The 24,157-nt window shown below is 35.6% G+C and overlaps 1 protein-coding gene across 1 annotated transcript in view; it reads right to left on the bottom strand.

The window, feature by feature from the left end:
- The window catches only part of LOC138702755 (uncharacterized), a 25,419-nt gene extending 2,265 nt beyond the window's left edge, over positions 1–23,154 (bottom strand). The window contains exons 1-4 of the mRNA XM_069830053.1: positions 23,074–23,154; positions 16,680–16,761; positions 11,555–11,640; positions 6,608–6,719 (exon numbers count right to left, since the gene is read on the bottom strand). Of these exons, the coding sequence (XP_069686154.1) occupies positions 6,608–6,719; positions 11,555–11,640; positions 16,680–16,761; positions 23,074–23,133 (340 nt within the window). The 5' untranslated portion in view covers positions 23,134–23,154. The remainder of the gene's footprint in view (positions 1–6,607; positions 6,720–11,554; positions 11,641–16,679; positions 16,762–23,073) is intronic.
- Positions 23,155–24,157: the final 1,003 nt, after the last annotated feature.

The following is a 24,157-nucleotide window of genomic DNA, read 5'->3' as shown; positions in this document are numbered from 1 at the left end:
ACTTTTGTTATGTAATATTTTTCACAAAAATCAATAATAAGCGAGATATTTCGATTTATTTAATTCAGGCCCTCTTATAATCCCCATTTTAAATAATGTATTTTGAATGTCATATAGTCTAAAATCTAAGTTACAACGAACATAATTTATATTCCAATTTTCATCGAAATCCGTTCATCCATTATCGCGTGAAAAGGTAACAAACATGCAGACAGACAGACAGACATACAAACAAAAATTTCAAAAAAAGCGATTTTCGGTTTCAGGGTGGTTAATGATATATGTTAGGACCAATTACTTTTGGAAAATCGAAAATTATCAGAAAAATTTCGGCTACAGATTTATTATTAGTATAGATTCATTGCCGGGTAGCTCAGTTGGTAGAGCAGCTGGCTACAGACTGGAAGGTCCGGGGTTCGATCCCAGGTGGTGACAGGATTTTTTCTCGTTGCCAAACTTTCAGAACGGCCCCGAGGTTCACTCAGCCTCCTATAAAATTGAGTACCGTACCGGGTCTTTCCCGGGGGTAAAAGGCGGTCAGAGCGTGGTGCCGACCACACCACATTATTCTAGTGCCGAGGTTCATGGAAAGCATGGGGCTCTACCTCCATGCCCCCCAAGTGCCTTCATGGCATGGTACGGGGATACCTTTACCTTTTTACCTTTATAGATTCATTTTTGGTCCTGGAGACCTCTTTCTCATGCATCTATTTATTTAACTACCTTTGTGCCATGAATAAAAAAAACATGTGTTTCAATTATTTTTAATCTGCACAGTCTTTGTACATAAGTATTTACGCGGTATTCTGAAATATCGTATATTAACTAAAATATATGATAAATTAATTTAACACACTGTATCTTCAGTCGAACTCTCCCAACCGCTAGCGTGTTTATCAACATACTCCATACATCTCACCAGCTGCGTTCTATATAGGGTACAATCAAGACGTCAGTCATTGGACCAACTCGATGAATGTAGGTAAATTTTCAATGTACGGTCAATCATTCTTGATTAAGCAATCATTAAATAAAACACCAATTCTGCCGCCTCGGGGCAATTGAACTGGTCTGTCCATTCGTAAATATGGGCCTCTCATATTCACACGTAATGGGATATTTGTAATTCAGCCATTCCGGGCAAATTGGAAATTCCAATGAAAAAGTCTCTTGTGCGAGATCGTGCGTATTTGCTTGCTTACCGCACAAAACCAATACGCGGTAAGTGTGAAATACCACATTCAGTATTTCCAACGTAACACACATAACAATTTCCCTCTTCTTACCGCTTAAGCGCCACATTCATTTTACTGCTTTAGGCTTTTAACATATTATTTTTAGAGACGTTTAACATAGTAATAATTATAAATTGGAAACTTACCACTGCAATTTCACCTAAATTGCACTGTTAATTATTGTTTTTAAATATTTGCAAAAATTAAGTAAAGTCTACTACTCCACGAAACTTATTGCATTCCTGATACAAGTAACATTAAGGAAGCCGTGAAAAAATCAACAAGATTACAGATGCCGATGTTATTAATGCAATATGTTATATAAATAATATTGTTAGAATATTAAAATGAAAAATAAATCATTACATAACCTTACCGTTTTTTTTTAACTTCGCATTTATAGACTGGGGAAAAAAAGACAGACGTATATCACGGCCTGCTGGAATATAGTAAACACAGAAAACATTTTATAGCAACAATGTTGAAGATAGATATTTTAGTTTTTAAAAGTTGCCGTCATTGAACAGAAACCAAGATGGAGATTTCATTGCAACTAATTAGAAATTCCTCTTTCAGGTATGTAATAAACGATCTTCGCACAAAATAATGTACCATACACGAGCGGTATGTCTGTTTTAATGTTCTCGGAAATTAAAAAAAGCTCAACATCAACATACCGCTCTTGTAACGCATGTTACTATTTCAGAAATATGTACATATAAGACATAGATAATGCTCTAAAATCAAATATTCTAATGCTTTATTTTCAAAAGCAAAATATTTTACAAGTTTTATGGGCATTGAATCTAAGAGGTCTTGGCTGGTTAATAGATATTATTTTGTTTCCCTAAAGTTTGCAGCACTTATTCATAGAGAAATCAGCTGTTAATGTATGTTTTTAAAGGAGCTATTGTTGAAGAAATATTTTGAGAGTCTGGACTGTTAATTCCAGAGCTCCAGGCTCAAGGAACTTTTTATTCTGTACTATGTTCTTCCTGACATTTATTTTCAGTACTTTGGGTTAATAACAATTATTAATCTTACAGTTCAAATGAATATTTCGAGTTAGAAATGTCACAGTTGTTTTGAAACTGGAAAAATGAAAGACATTAACTCCTCAGTAACATCTGTGACATGGAAGAAACAGCTATAAAATATTAACCGATTACTGTAAAGGTAAGCGTTCACTACATCGTATCGCACGCATCGGACGAATCGCACGGATCGGAAAAAGACTATCTTTGCTGTAATTGTTATGTAACCGCGTTCACTACATCGTATCGGACGCATCGCCTCTCGGCAAATCCGTCCACGTTTCTCGGATGGGCAACTTTTCCGATGCATGCTATCATGGCCTTCTTTAATAAACCAATTTTAATTGGTCAACAGTTACTATTATGTTGTGTCATGTTCAGTGTCGCACCAAAATGGCAGACGGAAAACTTATTTCGCTTGTAACATTAGAAGAATTATATAATTATATAATTTGAGGCGTTCCCATTACAGTAATCAAGTCGTTTCTTGCAAATATATTATGTAACCAATATCTCTTTCGTTTCTTCCTCTTCAATTAAGACGCATGAAGCAATCACAAATTCTTATTCGCTAACAGACGTAATTAATAGACCTAACCTCAACTCCTCTGCTTTCAGCAATGTCAATATCGCACGACGTCATGTTTTAAACAGCTGATAGGGGAATCCGATGAGGCGATGAGGTGAAGCCGTTACAGTGAACGCACTGCACTTAAAATATCCGTTGCGTGCGATTCGTACGAGCAGTGCGATACGATGTAGTGAACGCTTAACTTAATTGGATGCCATGAAATTTGCATAGCTTTCAATGGACACTATGAAAATAAATCTCTTTTTGCTTGAGGCAGAGACCTGAGTTTTACACTTTTTGTTAATATGATGTAAAGTGAATTCACAAATCTCGTAACATCCGTGATGGAACCTTTTCTTTATTTTCTGAAAAAATAATAAAGTTTGTTCAACATTTTTGCTTCTGTAAAATGATACTAATCTTCTAAATTGATTCTAAGAATAAAACTTGACAAAAGTCGTTTCATTTTCAATATATAGAGTTTGACAACTGAAATGGCTGAATTACGAAATGAAAATTGTTTTAGTTTGCTTTTGAACTTTTTCACAATTAAATAAAGCATTTTTATCCACGACTCGTATCTAAACTAGTCTTTACTTAGTGCCGTTAGCAACCTAAACAATGATTTTATTCACTGCAGTTAATTAGAAGTTTTTAATGCACAGCAGTAAATAAATTAAAATTTTAAAAAATCACTCTCTCCTAGGCAACCAACACATTAGCAACAATAAAATCCATACATACATTCATTTTTATAGCTTCTTCACAAACAAGGCCTACAATTTAAAAATAAATTTAGATACAGTAACGAAACTTAGATACCGATACCAGTAATGGATAAGATATCGTACAGCTTCCTGAAGTCGAAATTGCAATAGAAAATCTGAAAAATTATAAGTCTCCAGGTATTGATCAAATTCCAGCAGAATTAATACAAGAGGGTGAAAGCGCATTATCTAGCGAAATTTATAAGCTTGTACTTGCTATTTGGGAAAAGGAAATTGCACCAGAACAATGGAAAGAGTCCATAACTGTACATTTCTTTAAGAAGAGGGAAAAAGACTAACTATAGTAATCTTCGAGAAATATCACTTTTGTTGACGTACAAAATTTTGTCCAATATTCTTTTATGAAGATTAACTCCATATGTAGATGAAATTATTGGGATCATCAGTGTGGTTTTAGGCGTAATACATCGACTATGGAGAAAAATGGGAGTACATCAATTATTCATAGATTTCATAAAGGCATATGACTCGGTTAAGAGAGAAGTTTTATATAATATTCTTATTGAATTTGGTATTCCCAAGAAATTAGTGTGATTAATTAAAATGTGTCTCAATGAAACATACAGCATAGTCCGCATAGGTTAGTTTCTGTCTGATGCTTTTCCAATTCACAGCCGGGTAAAGCAAGGGGATGCACTATCACCTTTACTTTTTAACTTTGCTCTAGGACAGACGTGGGCATCAGTAGTACATGTCGAACGGAGTCGAACGCAAGGACGTGATCTCCCTCCCTCCACACCCCTAGCTGGGGTACCTGTTCGACCGGTCGAAGTACTGGCGATCAGCGGTGGATTTCACTAAAAAAAAAGTCGCTCACTAAGGAAGCTCCTGAAGTAAAAAAGTCCAAAAATATTATTTCCACAAAGAATGGACAAATGAATTCTTTTGTTGCGAAGAAGGGAAAAGCGTTAGGTGCTTATTATGCTACAAAATTTTACTAGCACGTTGAGCGACATTATGAAAAGACTCGTTTTAATGGAACAATTTTTTTTATTTTATTTTTTATAATAATAGTAGTCCACACCTGTGGAGTAACGGTTAGCGCGTCTGGCCGCGAAACCCCAAGTGCAAGTGCACAAATATGGCTGGTTTAGATGTATATAAGCTTAAACAACTTTGCAAAATAAAATATTCACATCTTCGGAGTTTTGTTATGAAAATTGCTTCTATGTTTGGCTCAACCTTTATTTGTGAACAGTTTTTTTCTCAGTTAGCCATTGTAAAATCCAAATCAAGATCACGCATTTCAGACGAAAATTGATTCTATCAGCTCACAATAGTCTGACATAACTCCAAATTTTGAAACACTTGCTGATTTACGTGACGAAGAAGAATAAACGAATCCTTTCTTTTAAGGGCATGAGTCAATTGACGTAAATTGACAAAAAAAAAAACAACAACAAAGAACTACAGTAAGAAGATAAAAAAATAGCCTAATTGTTGTTTTTCTGTTTCTTAGTAATGTGCTTGATATTTTGTTAAGAATGTATTTTTCCTTAGTTTCTTAATTTTATTTTCAAAAGATGCAAATTAGTGACTGATGCCCTTTCAAAACAAATAGGTTCAGATTATGGCATTACTTTTTAACTGTTGTGGAATTGTACGTTTTATATCATTTTATAAGTATTTTACAGTAATTGTTTAAATTAGAAATACAGTTATGTTTCAGATTTTTGTAAAATAGTTTGTATTTGTTTTGGAAAATTTGTTTTCTTTCATTGTCATTATTCATAAAAATAACATTTGTAGAAAACTGTGTATCTTTTTTGTCCTGCGTAATTACTTAACGTTCCGTGTTTGAATATTCACGCTATCCACCGCTGAGTATTACGTTAGCAGGTGATGCGTGTTGCAGCAATCAGAGTAGTACGGCGCATCTCTTTAAATGCCCACGTCTGCTCTAGAATATGCCATTAGGAAAGTCCAGGATAACAGAAAGTATTTGGAATTAAGCTGGTTACATCAGCTGCTTGTGTATGCGGATGACGTGAATATGTTAGGAGAAAATCCACGAACTATTAAGAAAACACAGAAATTTTACTTGAAGCAAGTAAAGAGATAGGTTTGGAAGTAAATCCCGAAAAGACAAAGTATATACGGTATTATGTATCGTGACCAGAACATAGTACGAAATGGAAATATAAAAATTGAAAATTTATCTTTTGAATGGTGGAAAGGTTCAAGTACCTTGGAGCAACAGCAACAAATTAATATAAATGACATTCGGGAGAAAATTAAACACAGAATAAATATGGGAAATGCCTGTTATTATTCGGTTGAGAAGCTTTTGTCACCCTGTCTGCTCTCAAAAATCCTGAAAGTTAGAATTTATAAAACAGTTATATTACCAGTTGTTCTGTATGGTTGTGAAACTTGGACTCTCACTTTGAGAGAAAGCAGAGATTAAGGGTATCTGAGAATAAGGTTCTTAGGAAAATATTTGTGGTTAAGAGGGAAGAAGTTACAGGAGAATGGAGAAAGTTACACAACGCAGAACTGCACGTATTGTATTCTTCACCTGACATAATTAGAAACATTAAATCCACACGTTTGAGATGGGCAGGGCATGTAGCACGTATGGGCGAGTCCAGAAATGCATATAGAGTGTTAGTTAGGACGCCAGAGGAAAAAAGACTTTTGGGGAGGCCGAGACTTAGAGGGAGGATAATATTAAAAGGGATTTGAGGGAGGTGGGATATGATGGTAGGGATTGAATTAATCTTGCTCAGGATAGGGACAGAAGGCGGGCTTTTGTGAGGACAGTAATTAACCTTCGGGTTCCTTAAAAGCCATAAGTAAGTAAGTAAGTAAGTATGTAAGTAAGTAAGTAAGTAAGTAAGTAAGTAAGTAAGTAAGTAAGTAAGTAAGTAAGTAAGTAAGTAAGTAAGTAAGTAAGTAAGTAAGTAATAATAATAATAATAATAATAATAATAATAATAATAATAATAATAATAATAATAATAATAATTTTCAACTTACCCTTTTCTGCGCACTTGCTTATCGTACCTATTACCATCTTATTAAGACTTCTTGGAATAATGCGCTCTGTTAGAGACTTCAGAATTTCCATATTTATATTATCATTCCATATCTGAAAGAATAACCAAATAATAATAGCAATAATAATAAAATAATGACAATAACAATACTAATAACTTGTGTAAACATAGATTATTATTATTATTCCATGTCTACTCGGCAGCTACTGCCACTTCAAAGTTTCGGTTTTATTTAACGACGCCAAGGTTATATCAGCGTCGCTGGTGTGCCGGAATTTTGTCCCGCAGGAGTTCTTTTAGATGCCAGTAAATCTACTGATATGAGCCTGTCGCATTTAAGCACACATAAATGCCATCGAACTGGGCCGGAATCGAAACCGCAACCTCGGGCACAGAAGGCCAGCGCTATATCGACTGCGCCACCTAGGGCGACCATAGTTGTGAATACTTCGGTGTAAACTGTAGAGTATTTTGCCACTAAAGTCATTATATCTTAAAAAAATAATAAAAGTGCGGAATGAAATTAAGATCATTTTACAAAATTTCCATCGCTTATGGAATACTGACTTTATTTTCAGTTTTTAGAAGGAGAGAAATCAGTTTTTCATTTTCAAAATTGAAATTAAATAGAGTTACATATCCCGTTAACATGAGAAAAGTTTGCTCAAAATGCTCAGATTTTCTTGTACAGTAATCCTGAATCTACTGCTATTTATTTCTTCAGATGACAGAGGAGGTACAGTATTTTGTAGGACGTGCTACGTGTCTTACAACTTAAGCATACCTCTACATACGTTAATTTAGCAATGATATTGAAATTGAAGATAATTTTCTTTTTCTCTCTTAAAATTGCGAGGTTTTTAAAGGGTTCATAGATTGACATTAAAATTAATTTTTAATGCACCTGATTAATATGTTTCGCCTGTTATTGGCCTTCTTCAGAACTGATTGTTGCTGATCTTGGCGCATTTTGTTTTGTTTCCTGTGGGGGTGTGTTTGTGTAGTGTAATGTAGAGTCAAAGAGTGTGTGTGTTCTAAAATTGAGTTGTGTGTTGAGAATTTCATTTAGATGTGTTCTTGTGTGTCTGTATATTTCGTATTATTCTAGTTGTTTAGTTTCTGGCTTTTAGATGGATGTGTAGAATTTCCATGTCTGTGTTGATATCGCTGTAGGTGTGGTTAGCATTTGTGATGTGTTCTGCATATATGCATATGTGAAAGTGTTTTGTAATTTTGTTATGGCTGTGATGTTCTTTGTAACGTGTTTGAAATGATCTGCCTGTCTGTCCTTTGTAGAAGTTGTTGCAGGTGTTACATTTGAGTTTGTATACGCCTGTGTGATTGTATTTGTTTGTTTGTTTGTTGAGATGTATTTGTAGAGTATTATTTGTTCTGTATGCGATGTTGTAATTTAATTTCTAGAATGAGGTTGCAATCTTGAATATGTTACATATTCCGAAGTGATATAGTGTTAAAAGTTGTGTAATTAAGATGTATTAAAATTAAACTAGAATTATTCTGAAACATAACATAATCTCAATATAACCTCCAATGAGATTCACACTTTAGGTTTTTTAAAAAGTTCATAGCTTGACATTAAAATTAAAGTAGAATTATTCTGAAACATAACATAATTTCAATATAACCTCCCCTGAGATTGACACACTTGTCTTGGTCCACCGGTCTGCAAAAAAGCTTTTTACTGCTGCGATAACCTCCTCATTCGGCGAAAATTACTTTCCAGCCAAGTGAGATACGATCTTTGGGAAAAGAAAGAAATCTGAGAGTACAAACAAGGTATGGGGAGTAGGGGGGTGCGACAACAATTATAATCGTAGTCCGTGTAGTTTAGCAACCGCGATTGCAGACATGTGAGCAGGTGCATTGTCGTGATGAAACAATACTTTCTTCTTGGCAATACCCGGCCTCTTCTCACAAATTATCCCTTTCAGTTGCTGCAGGAGAATTGAATAATATTCTCCGGTTATTATTTATTCCAATTGCTAGATAGTCAATCGTGATTATCCCCTTAGAATCCCAGAATATGGACGCCATGACATTCCCAGTCGATTGAAGAGCTTTTGCTTTCTTTGGAGCTGTAGAATCTCTGTTCTTCCATTGTTTCCACTGCTGTTTTGTCTCTGGTATGTAGTAGTGGGTCCAGTTTCATTAGTGGTCACAAACCGCCTCAAGAAATCAGGCGTATTTTTCTCGAATCGAATAAGATAATCTCCCGAAATTTGATATAGAACGTGCTTTTGTTCTGATGTAACAAACGCGGAACCCACCATGCGGAGACTTTGGACATGCCTTAAGACATTCGCCTTTCTCATACATTTCGTTTCATAATGCCAGAATTTTCTTCTTGTCTTCACCTAAACATTGTCCTGGCTTCTATTTTCATCTTTGAGGAATAAAAACCATTATGCGTGACTGATTTTACTGTATTAACGTAGGTAGATCTGCATTCGGGAACATAGCATCGTCTAGACATCTAAAATCTAATTAAATATGTCAAAATTCTTGGGTTCGGCATGTTAAATAATTATAAAACACGATTATAATAATTCTTACCGTTATATTTTTCCCGCAATACAGTAAAAACATGCAGCTGTTTAAAACAATATCAACTCCTAAAAAGAAACACAACTGTTATTTTAAATTAAGTTTCACAACGATCTTCGACCATTCTTTCGCACTTCAGCTCGGAGTCTGACTCAGCCCTATTCCAACGTTACTAATTCTAGTAACAGCATGGCTTGTTAATTTAATATGGCTGTGCTAAACATCGATAACGCAACAATACTCTCACAACAATACTTTTAAGTCCTAGCATGCTGAGGCTGGAAAACAATAAGACTAATAATAAATTTCTAATTTATAGACATCAGCTCAAAGAATTTTGAGTGACCACAAGGGTCCTGAATACAATAAACATGTACAATATAATGTGATGTGATACATTAAAGAAAAAATAAAGTTAATTGTTTAAGGCAAATATAAGTTGATTAATTGAAATAGAGATGATGATGTAATATTTGAAGGGAATCCTTGATAATATTTATAAGAATAGACATTACATAATCAAAAGGAATGTGAAGTTCCTTAAGATAATTCCATGTGAATTTTGTGATTGAACCTGTACTGCCAAACAGCAAACCAATGACGGACCATTGTTTAAGAGGGACGTTGTACTTTTGAGAAAGATAAGGCAGACAAGGTTCATATATGGACTTCTTCTCAATATCAACTTCGGTGGCCTGATTTAGGTTTCTTTCGAAACGGATAGTAGGGTCAAGAACAAGAGCCCGTTTTAAGCGTCCGTTGATAGCAATAATGTCTGCCCGTCTGAAAGAACCATCTGATGATACACAATGTACTTCCTCACGAATCTCCCAATATAAAGTTTTTAACGATACCGTCAAAGCATGTCGTACACGATGATGTCTAGCATTGATCAGCAGCTCGCCTTTGGGGCATTGTCCAAGCACGTGTCCAAGTGTTTCAAGCTCGCTACAGTCTGGATGACGGCAGCGGCTTGTGCTTAGAGTTCTGCCCGGTAACGTCATTGTTGGTAAAATTACACTTTTGTTAGCATTGTTAAAGCACAAAATCTGTGTGGAAATGATTCTTTTATTTCCGTCGATGATATAGTAGAAACAAATTTCATTATTCCACATTTAAATGGGGTTTCTATAAGAAGAAATAAACTAGATATCACTTTTTTTTTGGAGGACAGCGTCTGTTCGGATAAACTTATGCAGCCTATACATGAAATTGAAGGCTCATTAAACAAATTACAAAAATTTCTCTTGCTCTAGACCAGTGATCGTCAGCACTCGCTGAAATGGGTAAAGGGTAAGCGGAGCAACGTGTTGTGCCCTGTCGTGCAGCAGGAAGAGGTAGAGAGCATACACACCAGCAGCTACGAATGCACCATAGTGCAGTGTCTTCTCCGCGGGTAAGAGACGCTACCCCGAGGGTGCTGTGTGCTGAGGACCGTTGTCTAGACCGTATATTTACAGTGTTGTGACAGCGACGTGAGATTCGAACTCACGACCAGCGTCCCGCAAGAGAGCAGATCGCGCGGAGCACTGAGGGACGCCGCGAGGCGGAGAGAAGAGAGGGGGGTGTATTACGTCAACCCGACGAGGGGAGAGTGCGCGCGCAGCTGCTACTTACGGAGTAAAGGGGGACGGACCCTCCCGAATCTTCTAGAGAAGTCCGTCCGAAGTGGAGATAGCCAGATAATTCGAGAAGTCGTACTTTCCAGAAACTGTGGTGTGAGTATAAATTACGCGCGCAAGTGAGCGCGAGGCAGTTTCAGTTATTCAGTCAGTGAGTAAGCCAGAGCAAGCAAGCCAGTCTTGTGTACCGGAGTTCGACTCGAGTGTGCGTCCGCAACTGTGACAGCATCCGAAGGCCTGAGTTCGAGTGCAGTGGACCGCAGTTGGAGGGACCTGAGTTCGAGTACAGTGAACTGTCTCTGAAGGTCTGTGGTTCAAGATACTGTGAACTCGAGTGACTGAGCTAGAAGAACTGTGAACTGAGAACTGACAGTTCTGATTTGTAAATAGTGCATTGTAAATATTAGTTAAGATTAACATTTCATTGATGTTCGTAATAGTCCAAGTAAATTGTCATTGTCGTCAGTGGAGTGCTATAACGAATACTGTGTTGAGTGAAAATCCTATTGTTGACGAGAGCGTTTAAGGTGAATTGTAGAAAGGAATTATTGTTGGAAGAATAAAATTACATTGTTGAGTTAAATAAAATTTACAGTATAATGAAATTAGCATACTTTTGGATATTACACATTGCAGTAACATTCGAAAACCTATCGTACAGAAAATCACTGTAGAAAACAACATTAATTGTTGTTAGACACGTTATGAAAACTCTTGGTGTTATAAACAATAATACTTACGAAACCTATCTTCTCCAGAATGCAGGCGGCTGTACACACAACTGGTTTAGACACACTTTGTGATTTAACTGAAGTCATTAATTTCACTGTAATTAATAAATAAGATAATATATTAAACTCATTCCATTACTCCACCTTTGTAGTCACATAGCTAGGGTTGCCAACTTTCTACATTTAAAATAACAGATAAAGCAGTGGAGAGACATTCTAGGCTTAATCCACATTTAAAGTAACGTAAGTAACTATATAACCACAGACTAGTGTATACAGTCACGAAGCTTGAGTCGTTGAGGGTACTAGGAAAAATAGACTGTGCCGGTACTATTTCGCATTGTCTGTGATGAGACGATACTAGCGATCCTAGTGGTTAGCAACTAACTATGGATGCATATTCCTTACTTATTGAGCTTCGTGACTGTATACATATTACTCTAGACTGTGATATAACGTTACATCAGTTGTCAATAAGCTTTGGTGGTGAACGGACGCGAGTTGAGCGCGGCTGTGACGTTGCAAGTAGGGAGGCATTGACCTCAGGAAATGTTACGGAAGAAGATTCAATCCAAAAAAATGAAAATGTACAGGAGTGTACAGCAGGAAATATTAGCAGGAGCGAAAGATTTAGTAGATCGGAATATAGGATATCTAAATAATGAAGAAAGGACAAATAATAATGAATCAAGTGACAACAGACAGGATACTGAAAGAGATAAGATAAATATAAAGGGACACAATGACAAGACACAAGGGACACAAGAAATAGAACAAATGTAGAGGAAACGTAAGCAGTACGAAATAAGCCAAAGAAAAAGGACATTGTTAAGGTAAGCGTTCACTACGTCGTATCGCACGCATCGGACGAATCGCACGGATCGGAAAAAGACAATCTTTGCTGTAATTGTTATGTAACCGCGTTCACTACATCGTATCGGACGCATCGCCTCTCGGCAAATCCGTCCACGTTTCTCGGATGGGCAACTTTTCCGAAGGGTGCGATCATGGTCTTCTTTAATAAATCAATTTTAATTGGTCAACTGCTACTATTATGTTGTGCCATGTTCAGTGTCGCGCCAAAATGGCAGACGGAAAACTTATTTCGCTTGTAGAAAATTGCGAAGAATTATATAATTTGAGGCGTTCCCATTACAGTAATCAAGTCATTTCTTGCAAATATATTATGTAACCAATATTTTCTTTCGTTTCTTCTTCTTCTTCTTCTTCTTCTTCTTCTTCAATTAAGACGCATGAAGCAATTACAAATTCTTATTCGCTAACAGACGTAATTAATAGACCTAACCTCAACTCCTCTGTTTTCAGCAATGTCAATATCGTACGACGTCATGTTTTAAACAGCTGATAGGGGAATCCGATGAGGCGATGAGGCGGAGCCGTTACAGTGAACGCATTGCACTTAAAATATCCGTTGCGTGCGATTCGTACGAGGAGTGCGATACGATGTAGTGAACGCTTACCTTTATTCTTCGGAGTAGAGGAAAAGGGACGTGAATTCGCAATAGAAACCGGGGAGGAGGCAGTACACAGAGTATGCTACGAGATCTTCACACTGGAAGTAGAGCAGAACTCGAAGAGACTTACAGAATTGGATTAGGACGTAACAGGCCTATTGTGACAAGATTCTCAAACAATAACCAGAGAAAAAATATTAAGGAACTTATACAGAGTGTGAGGAAGGGGAATGAGGATGGAGAAAGAGCTACGAAATCAGATGTAAAAAGGAGCTACTGCTCCCTTTCATTAAGGCGGCAAGGAATGAACACTTTGCAAAGTTATATGAAGATAAATTAAAAGTAAATGGGAAATACTATGACGTAGAATTCTGTAAGGCAAATGAAGATCACCCAATATTTGGATTAAATACGAAGAAGCGAGAACATCAATATGAAAAAGAGCAGATGAGATCTGAAGAAATGGACACGAGGTCGCAAGGTACTAATGGACAAACTGATGGAATTACAATCGTGAGGGAGAAGAATGGTCAACAGGGAAATAAAATGAAGCAACCGCAGCCATCGCACGAACTGGATAGTATGGAAAACGAAGAAAATCACTGGCATAGATTAATACCGACCAGCCAACTAAACAGAGGTTAAGAGAAGATCGAAATTCGAACTGGGACAGGTGATGGACAGTGTTCAATCAGCAGTCTTGGATCGTAACAAGTTCGTTGACCAGATACGTATAGACGACGGAGAATTTTCTGAATTTCAAAATAAGAATTTCGTGCCGGAGGAAGCGAGATAGAACCTGGAAATGCTGAGATCGAGAATGTAGAAGAAGAAAAAGCATGTGAAGAAATCAGATAAGAGCGGCTTAAGTACCACAATTGCAATGAAGTTTAGTGACACGAGTAAAAATTGAAGTGATTCGGGAAGTGATTTAATTAGCTTATTGGGAAGGAAGGTCAATGCCGAGAGGGGAAGTGGAAGTGTTTCTGTGAATGCAAGGGCTGGAATGGGTGGAAGTGAAGAGACAGAAGTGGGTGAAGTGAATGTGTCTGGTCCAGTGATGATTAAGGATGTAAGGATGTAAGGATGATTAAGGGATGTAGTGGAGGTGGAGCGGAGCTCCGGCACTGATTTGGAATTTTAAAATCTGTTTTGACATCAGAATACTTTCCAGCTAACGATACCTTAGTTAATGTCAGAATATTTAGTGATTATATTTTCTGTGCTTCGTTTAGAAAATCGGAACAAGTTCGGAAGTAGAGGGTCGCGAGACCACTAGGGGCGTAGACGGGGTGTGTGTTGAGAAATGGGGGAAGAATCAGTGACAGGGCAACCATCAAACTAAACTTTAGTGCGCTTGCGCGAAATGATCACTTTGGTTTCGTAACGTATTTCATTTGTTTTCGCGTCTTTGTGCGATACAGGAGATTGTCTATGATTTTACCGAAATGTGCTGTGTTTGTTTCCCGGTTATTTTACGAAGTGAATTTTAAACAGTTAATTTTCTGCCTATAACGTGGCTAAACGACTGCTTGAAACTTTTGTTTTTATCTATTGCCCTTCAGTAAATATGGTTCAAAATAAACATAGACAATAAACATTAACTTCTTTCTTTTCTCGTGCCGTTGCTGTTACTAGTGGAGTTACAAAAGCTTCCTCTCCTGATATTGTTGATATCTCAAGCCCATCGCTTCTATTTGATGAACCTAGTAATTCAACCAGAGATACTGTTATAAAAGATACAGTTCCAGTATGACTGTGAAGAATATTCAATATCATAATGTTCAAAATAGTGAAAGTAAAAAAGGCGGCTTGCAAAGTGAGTGGCCGAATGTATGGAATGAAGAAAAAAATATGTGGCCAAGAAAAAAGAAGCTTATCCGTGGATTGATTGTAAGCAATGTAAGCTAGGCTGTAAAGTGTGTCATGCAGTAACTACATTAGGTGCATTAAAAAAAGAGTGTATTCCCTTGGTTGGAATGAAGGTTAGCTGGTATGTATGAGAGAGATATATTCACGCGTGAGCTCCATAGATGGTGAATCTCCTATTGCATATCTGGTTATCTCATTAATCATGAGAGGTATTTTCTTTATTTCTGCGTGCCCAAAAGAAAGGGAAAGAGAGAGAGAGACAGATAGATTACTATAGGTTGATGAATCTACGAATGCTTTTTTTCAACATTATTGATAGCAAAATACAGGCAATTTTGCCAAAAGAACATTAGCGTATTAGTCAGCTATTTCGTTCCACGTGGTATGAGTTCCACAGCCTGTTTTAATAGTCAGTAACTATATAACGTCATTGGATTTAAAAAAAGTAAATAATTATGCATGACTAAAAGCACACAAACACACACACACACTGAAAATCCCTACATTTCTGAAATTATTGAAAAAAATCTCTACATCTCTATTCGTGCAAAAACATCCCTACATAAAGGCAACCTTGACTATGAAGCAAAACAAAGCATCGCACAGTGGTTCGGTTCCAAGTACAAATGTAGCAGGACAAAAATAATAAGTCTTCTGGTTTCGAACAGATTTTCATAAAATTTTGTATAAAGGTTACAAATAGCATTTTTCGTTTGTGTGTAAACTCTGATTACGTTTGGATGAGATAAACTACCCTTTCATAAGGGTTGAATTTAAAAGAATAATAATAATTTTATGAAACAGATTTTCGCAGGGACTGGAACGAATTCACAAGTTGAATTATCTACTTTCTATTTTATTTTACTTTGTGAAAGATGCTCAAATACATAATAATCGTACATATGCATTCAAATATAATTTAAAGTATTTTTTTTTTACAAATTAACATACTAGTAGAATTTTAACAAAACCAGTGTGGTCAAATATACTCACATTTTCAATAGAACACAATTAATTGAGCCGTTCAGAGCAGAAGTGGTGTAAGTCAAAAATGGGTAATGAGGTTAAAGTAAACATTCTGTAAAATACAGCGCAAAGAAGCAATTAATATTCAATTTATTTAAACTATTTGTAGTCAGTGGATAGCAAGAAGTAAATATTAATTGTTACTTTGTGCTATATTTTACAGAATATTTATTTTAAATCTCAATATCCAATTTTGACTTACACCACTTTTGCTCTGAACGGCTCAATTATTACTAGAAATGTTCAATGGTATTTGTAGCTTCAGGTCTAATCAATAGTTACAACAATCGAGGTTGCCAGGCAACGATATAATACAAAATGTGTGAAATAAAATAATGAAGTGTATAAACAATTGAATGCTCTTTCATATTTAAGTATAAAATATAGGGGTGTCATTTGAAAGTTCTAAAGGGAGTGGCTGGAGTGGGGGTGAAATCTAAAATGCAATTAAGCCTGGTTTCAGACTTCCCCTCAATATCTAAATTGATGTGTTTTTTGTTTAAATTGAATTCAATTTAAATATTTAGTTATTTAGACTGGGAAGTTTTGAAATGAAAGCCCAGTATACAAAACATACGAGAAATATAATTTATTACTATACACTGGTGTTTTTCAGCTGTGAGTTTTATATTCAAATTAGGTCAGACCATTAATTCGACATAAAAGAAAGAATCTCAGATAGATAATGTTCTTTTTTCTGAAGAAGGTATAATCTGATTATTATTTACTGACAATAATAACTACCACATAATCCAACTTACCAGGAGACAAGTCGTTTTTCTTTGCACATTGAATGATTATATCCACAAAGCAAAAGAATGATTTTGAAAGATCCACACAATCCTAAACATACAGAATGTAGTGTCAATATTCAGAAAGTTCAGTTATCAAATAATAAAATATCTTGCTACAATATTACAAGTAATATATCATCTTTTATCTTAGCAACTAATAACTTAAGATATTTTAACACCTCCTTGTCACAAATATCAAATTAATCCATATAATTAAAACCAACAATAGAACAATAGTCTAAATGTGAGATTTGCATTATTCATTTAACCAAGACGTGTCAAAGAAATCCAGTAGCGGCTCGTCGTAAAGAAAATAGGTGAAGTGCTGTTCACATACACAAATGCATGAACATTTTTGCCAATATAATAAGTAGGCCTACTATTCGTAAACTACGTACAATTTTACTAGTTTAAGAACACATGCAAACAGGAAAATTAATTTATTTCAGGACTCACCCAATTTCTTGCATACCAAGTCAATCCTCCTATCTTTTAAAGCAGCAAACCTGTCGATGATGTCTTCATAAAATGTCTGACTTTAACTGAGGGTGGACAGTATATCTCTATGCAAAGCTATGGGGCTAATAAGGAAAGTCTCTCCTGTGATGTAGCATTGCAAGTGAAATTTTCAATCTTTTCAAACGGAAAAGATTCTTTCATGGGAAGAATTTTTTTAAGTTATTTTATACAACTTCCCTATTTTTAGCACTTTTTAAAACAAAGATCAAATGGAACTGTAGGACGTCCAGAATTTAAAACATCTTTCACATCCTCATATTTAAGTCTACAAAACGGCATTTCTAATATTACAAACTGTGCCATTTTCGGGATACATATTTCGCACTCATTTACCAATATTTTCTATGTAATGGCACCTAAGTATTTGCATAATAGCACTATAGTGATTAAACATACAATATACACTACGATGTAGGATTAATACACTATATACACTTATCATTAATATACTCTAAATACATTAAATAATAAGTTAATAAGTAGTAAACTATATGTGTACATTTACGCGCGCGTTAAACTTTCAGGAACAAGAGCTGGAACAAAACTGGCAAACTCATGCGGCGGAAAACAACTTTTAAACTTTACGAATGTATGTGGCGTGCATTCCTGATAAAATAACATATAGCCAACTAATTTACCGCTGCAGGAGTGGCTGTTTAGACACAAGGATTGAGGATACTTTTCTCGAGTCAGGTAATACATACTGTAAAATTTCACAGCCCTTCAACAATAGCCCCCGGCCTTGGAGGCCAACTTCAACCCTTCTCTATTATTAGTACCGTTAGATCTGCAAACTGGTCACTCCATGTACAACAAGTCTGACAGCCCTCCGTAACTGAAAGACTCAAAAACGCACTTCACTCATACAATCTTTCTTTAGTGCGTGACGTCACGTTACCATGGAAACCAAGTGCTGTATGAGAATGGGAACCCAAATAATTTCACCTCTACAGTATTGTAGGCTCTAATAGACACCGCTCGATGATCGTAACAGTTGACATTATTCTACTCAGCGGACGGTTACAGGTACTATTTATACAACTAAACTCTGTTAATAACGACTGAAAATAAAACATTTCTTTCTATTTTAGAAATACGGAACCGGTAATAACTAGAATTAATTATTAATACGAGATAAAATTGTGTTTTACACGTAAATACGTGAAGTGGCACTTCACCAACTTCACCAGAATAACCGCCCCTGAAGTAATCCTATCATTTGTACTCGTCAGCATGGTACGTACGTACAGAGACCTACATACGTACATACCTATATACATAAACCTACATAGATTACATACTGTCCCGCTGGAAAAGAAACAACATATTTTGATGGTGAAATCCACGCCATAAAAATTTCTCTCCAAAATTTATTAACACAGAAAACCATGTTCTCCAAATTAGTTCTCCTTTGTGAATCGAAAGCAGCTATCCAGGAAGATTACTGACCAAAAACTTCTGACTCCAAAGAATGCTACGACATTATTTCCCAACTTCGAAGCTGTGGCAAAGGAGTTATCCTCTAATAGCTATCCTGTCGCTGTTGAATTATTCGTAATAAAAGATCTGATTTCCTTGTCAAAAAAGAATATCTAATAGCAGTGGCGATTCCTCCATGAAGGATATGAGGATGATCGTACAGTTTAATTTCGTGCCTCTGAGGGTAGAAAACATTTCAATTACAGATTTTAATTTTGAATTCCTTTAAGCTTTCACTTTCTATCGTGAGTTGTCGCCACTGCACAGCTCAGAAATAATTTCCGAGGAACTATCCAAATATCTTACAGCAAACGGTGTTTTTAACAGTCAAGTTAGTGGACAGGGGAGAGTGCGAAGGGCGGGGTATGGCTTGAGTTTAACCGCGTTTGAGGATATGACCGCGTATCCTAATACTACGACCCTTCTTTCTGGGTGATGGAGACTCTCTCAGAGTCTACAATAGAATTTTCAAGTACTCTTGTAGCCTTCTTAAATGCAGTTCATTGGTCATTTTAAAAGAATATAATAAACGAAATAATAAATAATTTAAAATGATGTAATATAAGAAATAAAATGAATAAAAAACAAAATTACATAAAAATAAATAAAATAAGCTATAATAAATACAAGAATTAACAGAACTTTCAGATAACAGGACAGCCGAAAGAATATCTGAAGTTGTATTTGATCATTTAGAAGAATTTAACTGTAGCAAGAAACGAATTGCGCAACCGTACGACGGAGCATCGGTAAATATCGGGCAGTACAATGGCTTAGGAGCCATCTTCGCAATTAAAAAGGGGAGGAGAATCGAACTTCACTACAAATAAATTGCCAGTTCCAGAATGGTGAGTCAAAGGCTAACATAGGACTACTTTTATTGATTTTGCATGCTCTATTATTATTATTATTATTATTATTATTATTATTATTATTATTAGTTTCTGTCGCGGTCATCAGTCGTCAATCTCATATCCTACATACAAAAAATATCACAAGTCGCCACTCTCTCATAGAACAATTACCAACATCCAAACCAACAGCGTAGTGAAACGTCAATAAAATTGAAAACCAAAATTATGAATGATAACAGACATCAAACAGTAGCCGAAAACAAAAAATGGGAATGCTTAATAAAAAAATACGAATGTCATATCTCACTTGCCACGGAAATCAGCTGTAGCATATTTTGGACTAACAACAGATCACGACTGTCTTGTAAAACACATTTACAAAATCAATATTTTCCCTTCATCAAAGTGGATCTTATGCAACCATCCGGAGGAAGAAATGGATGAACATCACCTGAACAACTGCACTGCTGTCGAACAGGATGATTCAAAGACCTCAAAGTAGGGAACGAAGTAGAGACACCAAAACATTGCCTAGATGCGGCTACAGGTTTAAGGAACACAGAGTACAGGATGACATTACACGTTTACTTTACTGATGTTCCTTCAGGTTCGTATACAAAATGGAATACAAAGCGTGAAGGGATTTCTGTTCATTTCAAGCTTAATGGGTGCGGGTTTTGTATTGTTTAGGCTACTGCATTATAATAGTTGTTTCGACATGGCACGCCTATTTTTTGTAACATTTCGTAAGAAGTTCAGTTGTGATCTAGCAAAGGTACTGTGAAGATGTAGCCTATTAAAATGTAGCCAGTGAAATCTGCAATCTTTGCAGGACGAAAATATATTAAGGTATAAAGTGTATACGTTAGACATAAAAGTTAATAAGCGTTATGATTAAAAAAACATTGTGACTTTAAAATAAACATCGAACATCGCATCTGGAATTGTTTAGTTATATGATTTCGGATCAGTCCACTTTTTTATTATGACTTGTGTCTGATGCTGATATGTGAAAATATTCCGTTCCATTAACTTCAGAATTTACGTTTTAAGGGGAAAGGATTGTTTTTTTTTTTTTTGCTGAAAAATGAGTAAATTAAAAAAAAATCTTTAAAATACTCTGTGATGTGTGGAATGCATAGCATAATATTTTGTGGGTATTTGTGCCCTTATCAGATGTTGAGACGCCATTGTTAAACTTCCTGCGTTATTGATTTTTAAATCACTCGTCCCATTTTATCGGTTTACGTTAACTTCATTTTTTTGCTACATTGTCAGACAAAAATGGATATAATTTCTGAACATGTATGAAATTTAGAACACACATTCTTTAGACTATTAGGAAACTTTTCTCTGTAACAGAATTTTGTTAATTGATTTCATTTTAAAACTATGTCCGTTTGTTTGCAAGAAAGGAATTAAGAAAAGTATTATTAAATTTCAATTGTTTATTTTACAAACGTAGGGACTAATATCAAAATTCTGTTACAGACAGTTTGTAGAGCATGCTTTTGCAAGTACATTGCAAAAACCGGATCAATCTACCTTTAAAAATGGTTTAGATATATCGGTTTTAGTAAAATACTGCATTGGGTATATTTTTTTCAAATCTGGGCTCCCAAATAATTTTTTTTTTTCAAAATATTTATTTTTGGTTGAGTTGCTACAGCTATGAGCTCTCTACATAAAAAAATTAATATTTTACACCAAATAGGAAAAAGGTTTTAAAAAATACCATCCTCTCCCCTTAACCACTTAATTGGAAAGTATACTTTAGTAAATTGCCGACTGCAACAACCATGAGTACATAATATTAATTACCCTCGTGTTATTAAATAACTTTAAATTCTATACGATCAGTTGTTGGTAACAATAAAAGGGTTAAACTACAAACTGTAGAGTGTTCTTGAAGAAGTCCTGCTTATTCTAAGTTTTATAAAGTGCGATATAAACTAAATAATGAACAGGCACAAGTTTATAACAAATAAAAAGTATTTAAAATTCGCACCAGCAATATCTTGTGATGTCGAAAAAAGATTTTTTTTTGGTAATGATATACATGATTATACAAACTCACATGTAATAGTTGCGACAAGTTCTACATTGGACAGACGGGCAGATCATTCCAAATACGCCACAAAGAACACATTAATGCAATAACCAGAGGACACAATACATCTACATATGCCGAACACATAACTAATGCTAACCATACATACAATAACATAAATACAGACATGCAAAGCCAACATATACAACCCAAAAACCAAAAATTCAACACACTAGAACAATATGAAATATACAGACACACTAAAACACACCCTAATCAAATCCTCAACATACAGATCAATTTCAGAACACATACACTATTCGACTCCACTTTTCAACACGCAAACGCACCCCTACAACAGGCAGCGATGTCGAGATGACGCCGAGATCTAGTAGGCTCTGATAATGGTGTGAAGGATGCACCGAAACAGCTGTAAGCCACACGTGCTTATACAATTTAACACTAGTAAATTTGCCATTTAGTCAACCATTTATATTTAAGTGTTAAAAATAGTGTACGCAAGATTCAAAATGGATTTTTTTGTTTATGACAATCGAAACAGGTTTATATTTGACAATTTACGAATGTACAGTACACAATTGTACACTGACATTCAAATTTATCTGACCTCCAATTTTCTGATCATCCAAGCGAACTTTCTAACCACGGAAAAAGTCAAAACCAAAGATATAAAAAATTTACAAACTTTGAAATAGTTCCGCTAGTTCTTAATAGGTGACACTATTATTGGGACGAGTAAAAAGTATTTGGGAGAATGTTAATGTAGATTAAGCATAAATTATTCTCATAATTGACATTATCAAGCAGTAAAATGAATATGGCGCTTAAGCGGTAAGAAGAGGGAAATTGTTATGTGTGTTACGTTGGGAATACTGAATGTGGTATTTCACACTTACCGCGTATTGGTTTTGTGCGGAAAGCAAGCAAATACGCACGATCTCGCACAAAAGTATTTTTTTGATTAGGTTATTTTACGACGGTTAATCAACATCTTAGGTTATTTAGCGTCTGAATGAAACGAAGGTGGTAAACTCGGTGAAATGAGTCCGGGGTCCAGGACAGATAGTTACCCAGCATTTGCTATATTGAGTTGAGAGAAAACCCTGGGAAAAACCTCGACCAGGTAACTTGGCCCGATCGGGAATCGAACCTGGGCCACCTGGTTTCGTATATCAAAGTATTGGAGAGCATGACTGCTAATGACTTTAGTGTTAGGTGCATTTAACAACACATGCACATATATTCACTTTCATACATATACATACATACATACATACATACATACATACATACACACACATACATACATACATACATACATACATACATACATACATACATACATACATACATACATACATACATACATACAGTCGCACATAAGCTACATGCAACATATTATATAACAGTACAATGTTTAGTTGCAGTGTAAACTTACCTGTTCTTGGGATGATAGGTGAAAGCCAGCGAAGAGAATGATTATAAGTGTCGCTTTCATTTTTCTATCCTTACTTCTAAAAATCAGTCTGACGAATGAAACTACTTAACCTATCACTTATATTTATATATAAAAGTGTTGAAGTAATAAAAAGTGGCAAATGACATTGTAATAACAATATCAGTTTGTAGCTAATGAAGTTATAGAGCTAAGTTTTATGCAACTTAAATACTGTATCATAAACCATCTGCATTTCCTTTCTGTCAATGGAAAAGTGTTAAATTGAGCAGAACATTACATCGCAGTGATTGTATAAATAACCTTGATACATTGCACTTTACGCCGTTATAATAAAAACGACGATATGCCACACGTTTAGAATAAGCGTGCACTTAATCACATTCTGGGACAGTAAAACCTGTTAGTAGGGGAAAAGAATCTGTCATCTTAATGCTTTTTTCTTCATTTTTAACCATTCGTCTCTTCAGTTCTATAGATCCTTTTGATACAGTATTGAGTTATATAGTTTCAATATTTTTCTATGGTAGTGACAGCCTGGGTGACGTTTGTTTTCAAAGTATGCAGCCATCAAATCACTTACATCATGTACATTAAATAATAATAATAATAATAATAATAATAATAATAATAATAATAATAATAATACTTACTTAAAAATAGCTTTTAAGGAACCCGAAGGTTCATTGCCGCGCTCACATAAGCCCGCCATCGGTCCCTATCCTGTGCAAGATTAATCCAGTCTCTATCATCATACCCCACCTCCCTCAAATCCATTTTAATATTATCCTCCCATCTACGTCTCGGCCTCCCTAAAGGTCTTTTTCCCTCCGGTCTCCCAACTAACACTCTATATGCATTTCTGGATTCGCCCATATGTGTTACATGCCCTGCCCATCTCAAACGTCTGGATTTAATGTTCCTAATTATGTCAGGTGAAGAATACAATGCGTGCAGTTCTGTGTTGTGTAACTTTCTCCATTCTCCTGTAACTTCATCCCTCTTAGCCCCAAATATTTTCCTAAGCACCTTATTCTCAAACACCCTTAACCTATGTTCCTCTCTC

This window comes from Periplaneta americana, chromosome 7 (assembly GCF_040183065.1).
Source record: "Periplaneta americana isolate PAMFEO1 chromosome 7, P.americana_PAMFEO1_priV1, whole genome shotgun sequence".
Taxonomy (NCBI): domain Eukaryota; kingdom Metazoa; phylum Arthropoda; class Insecta; order Blattodea; family Blattidae; genus Periplaneta; species Periplaneta americana.
This window is presented reverse-complemented; position numbering and strand designations above follow the sequence as displayed.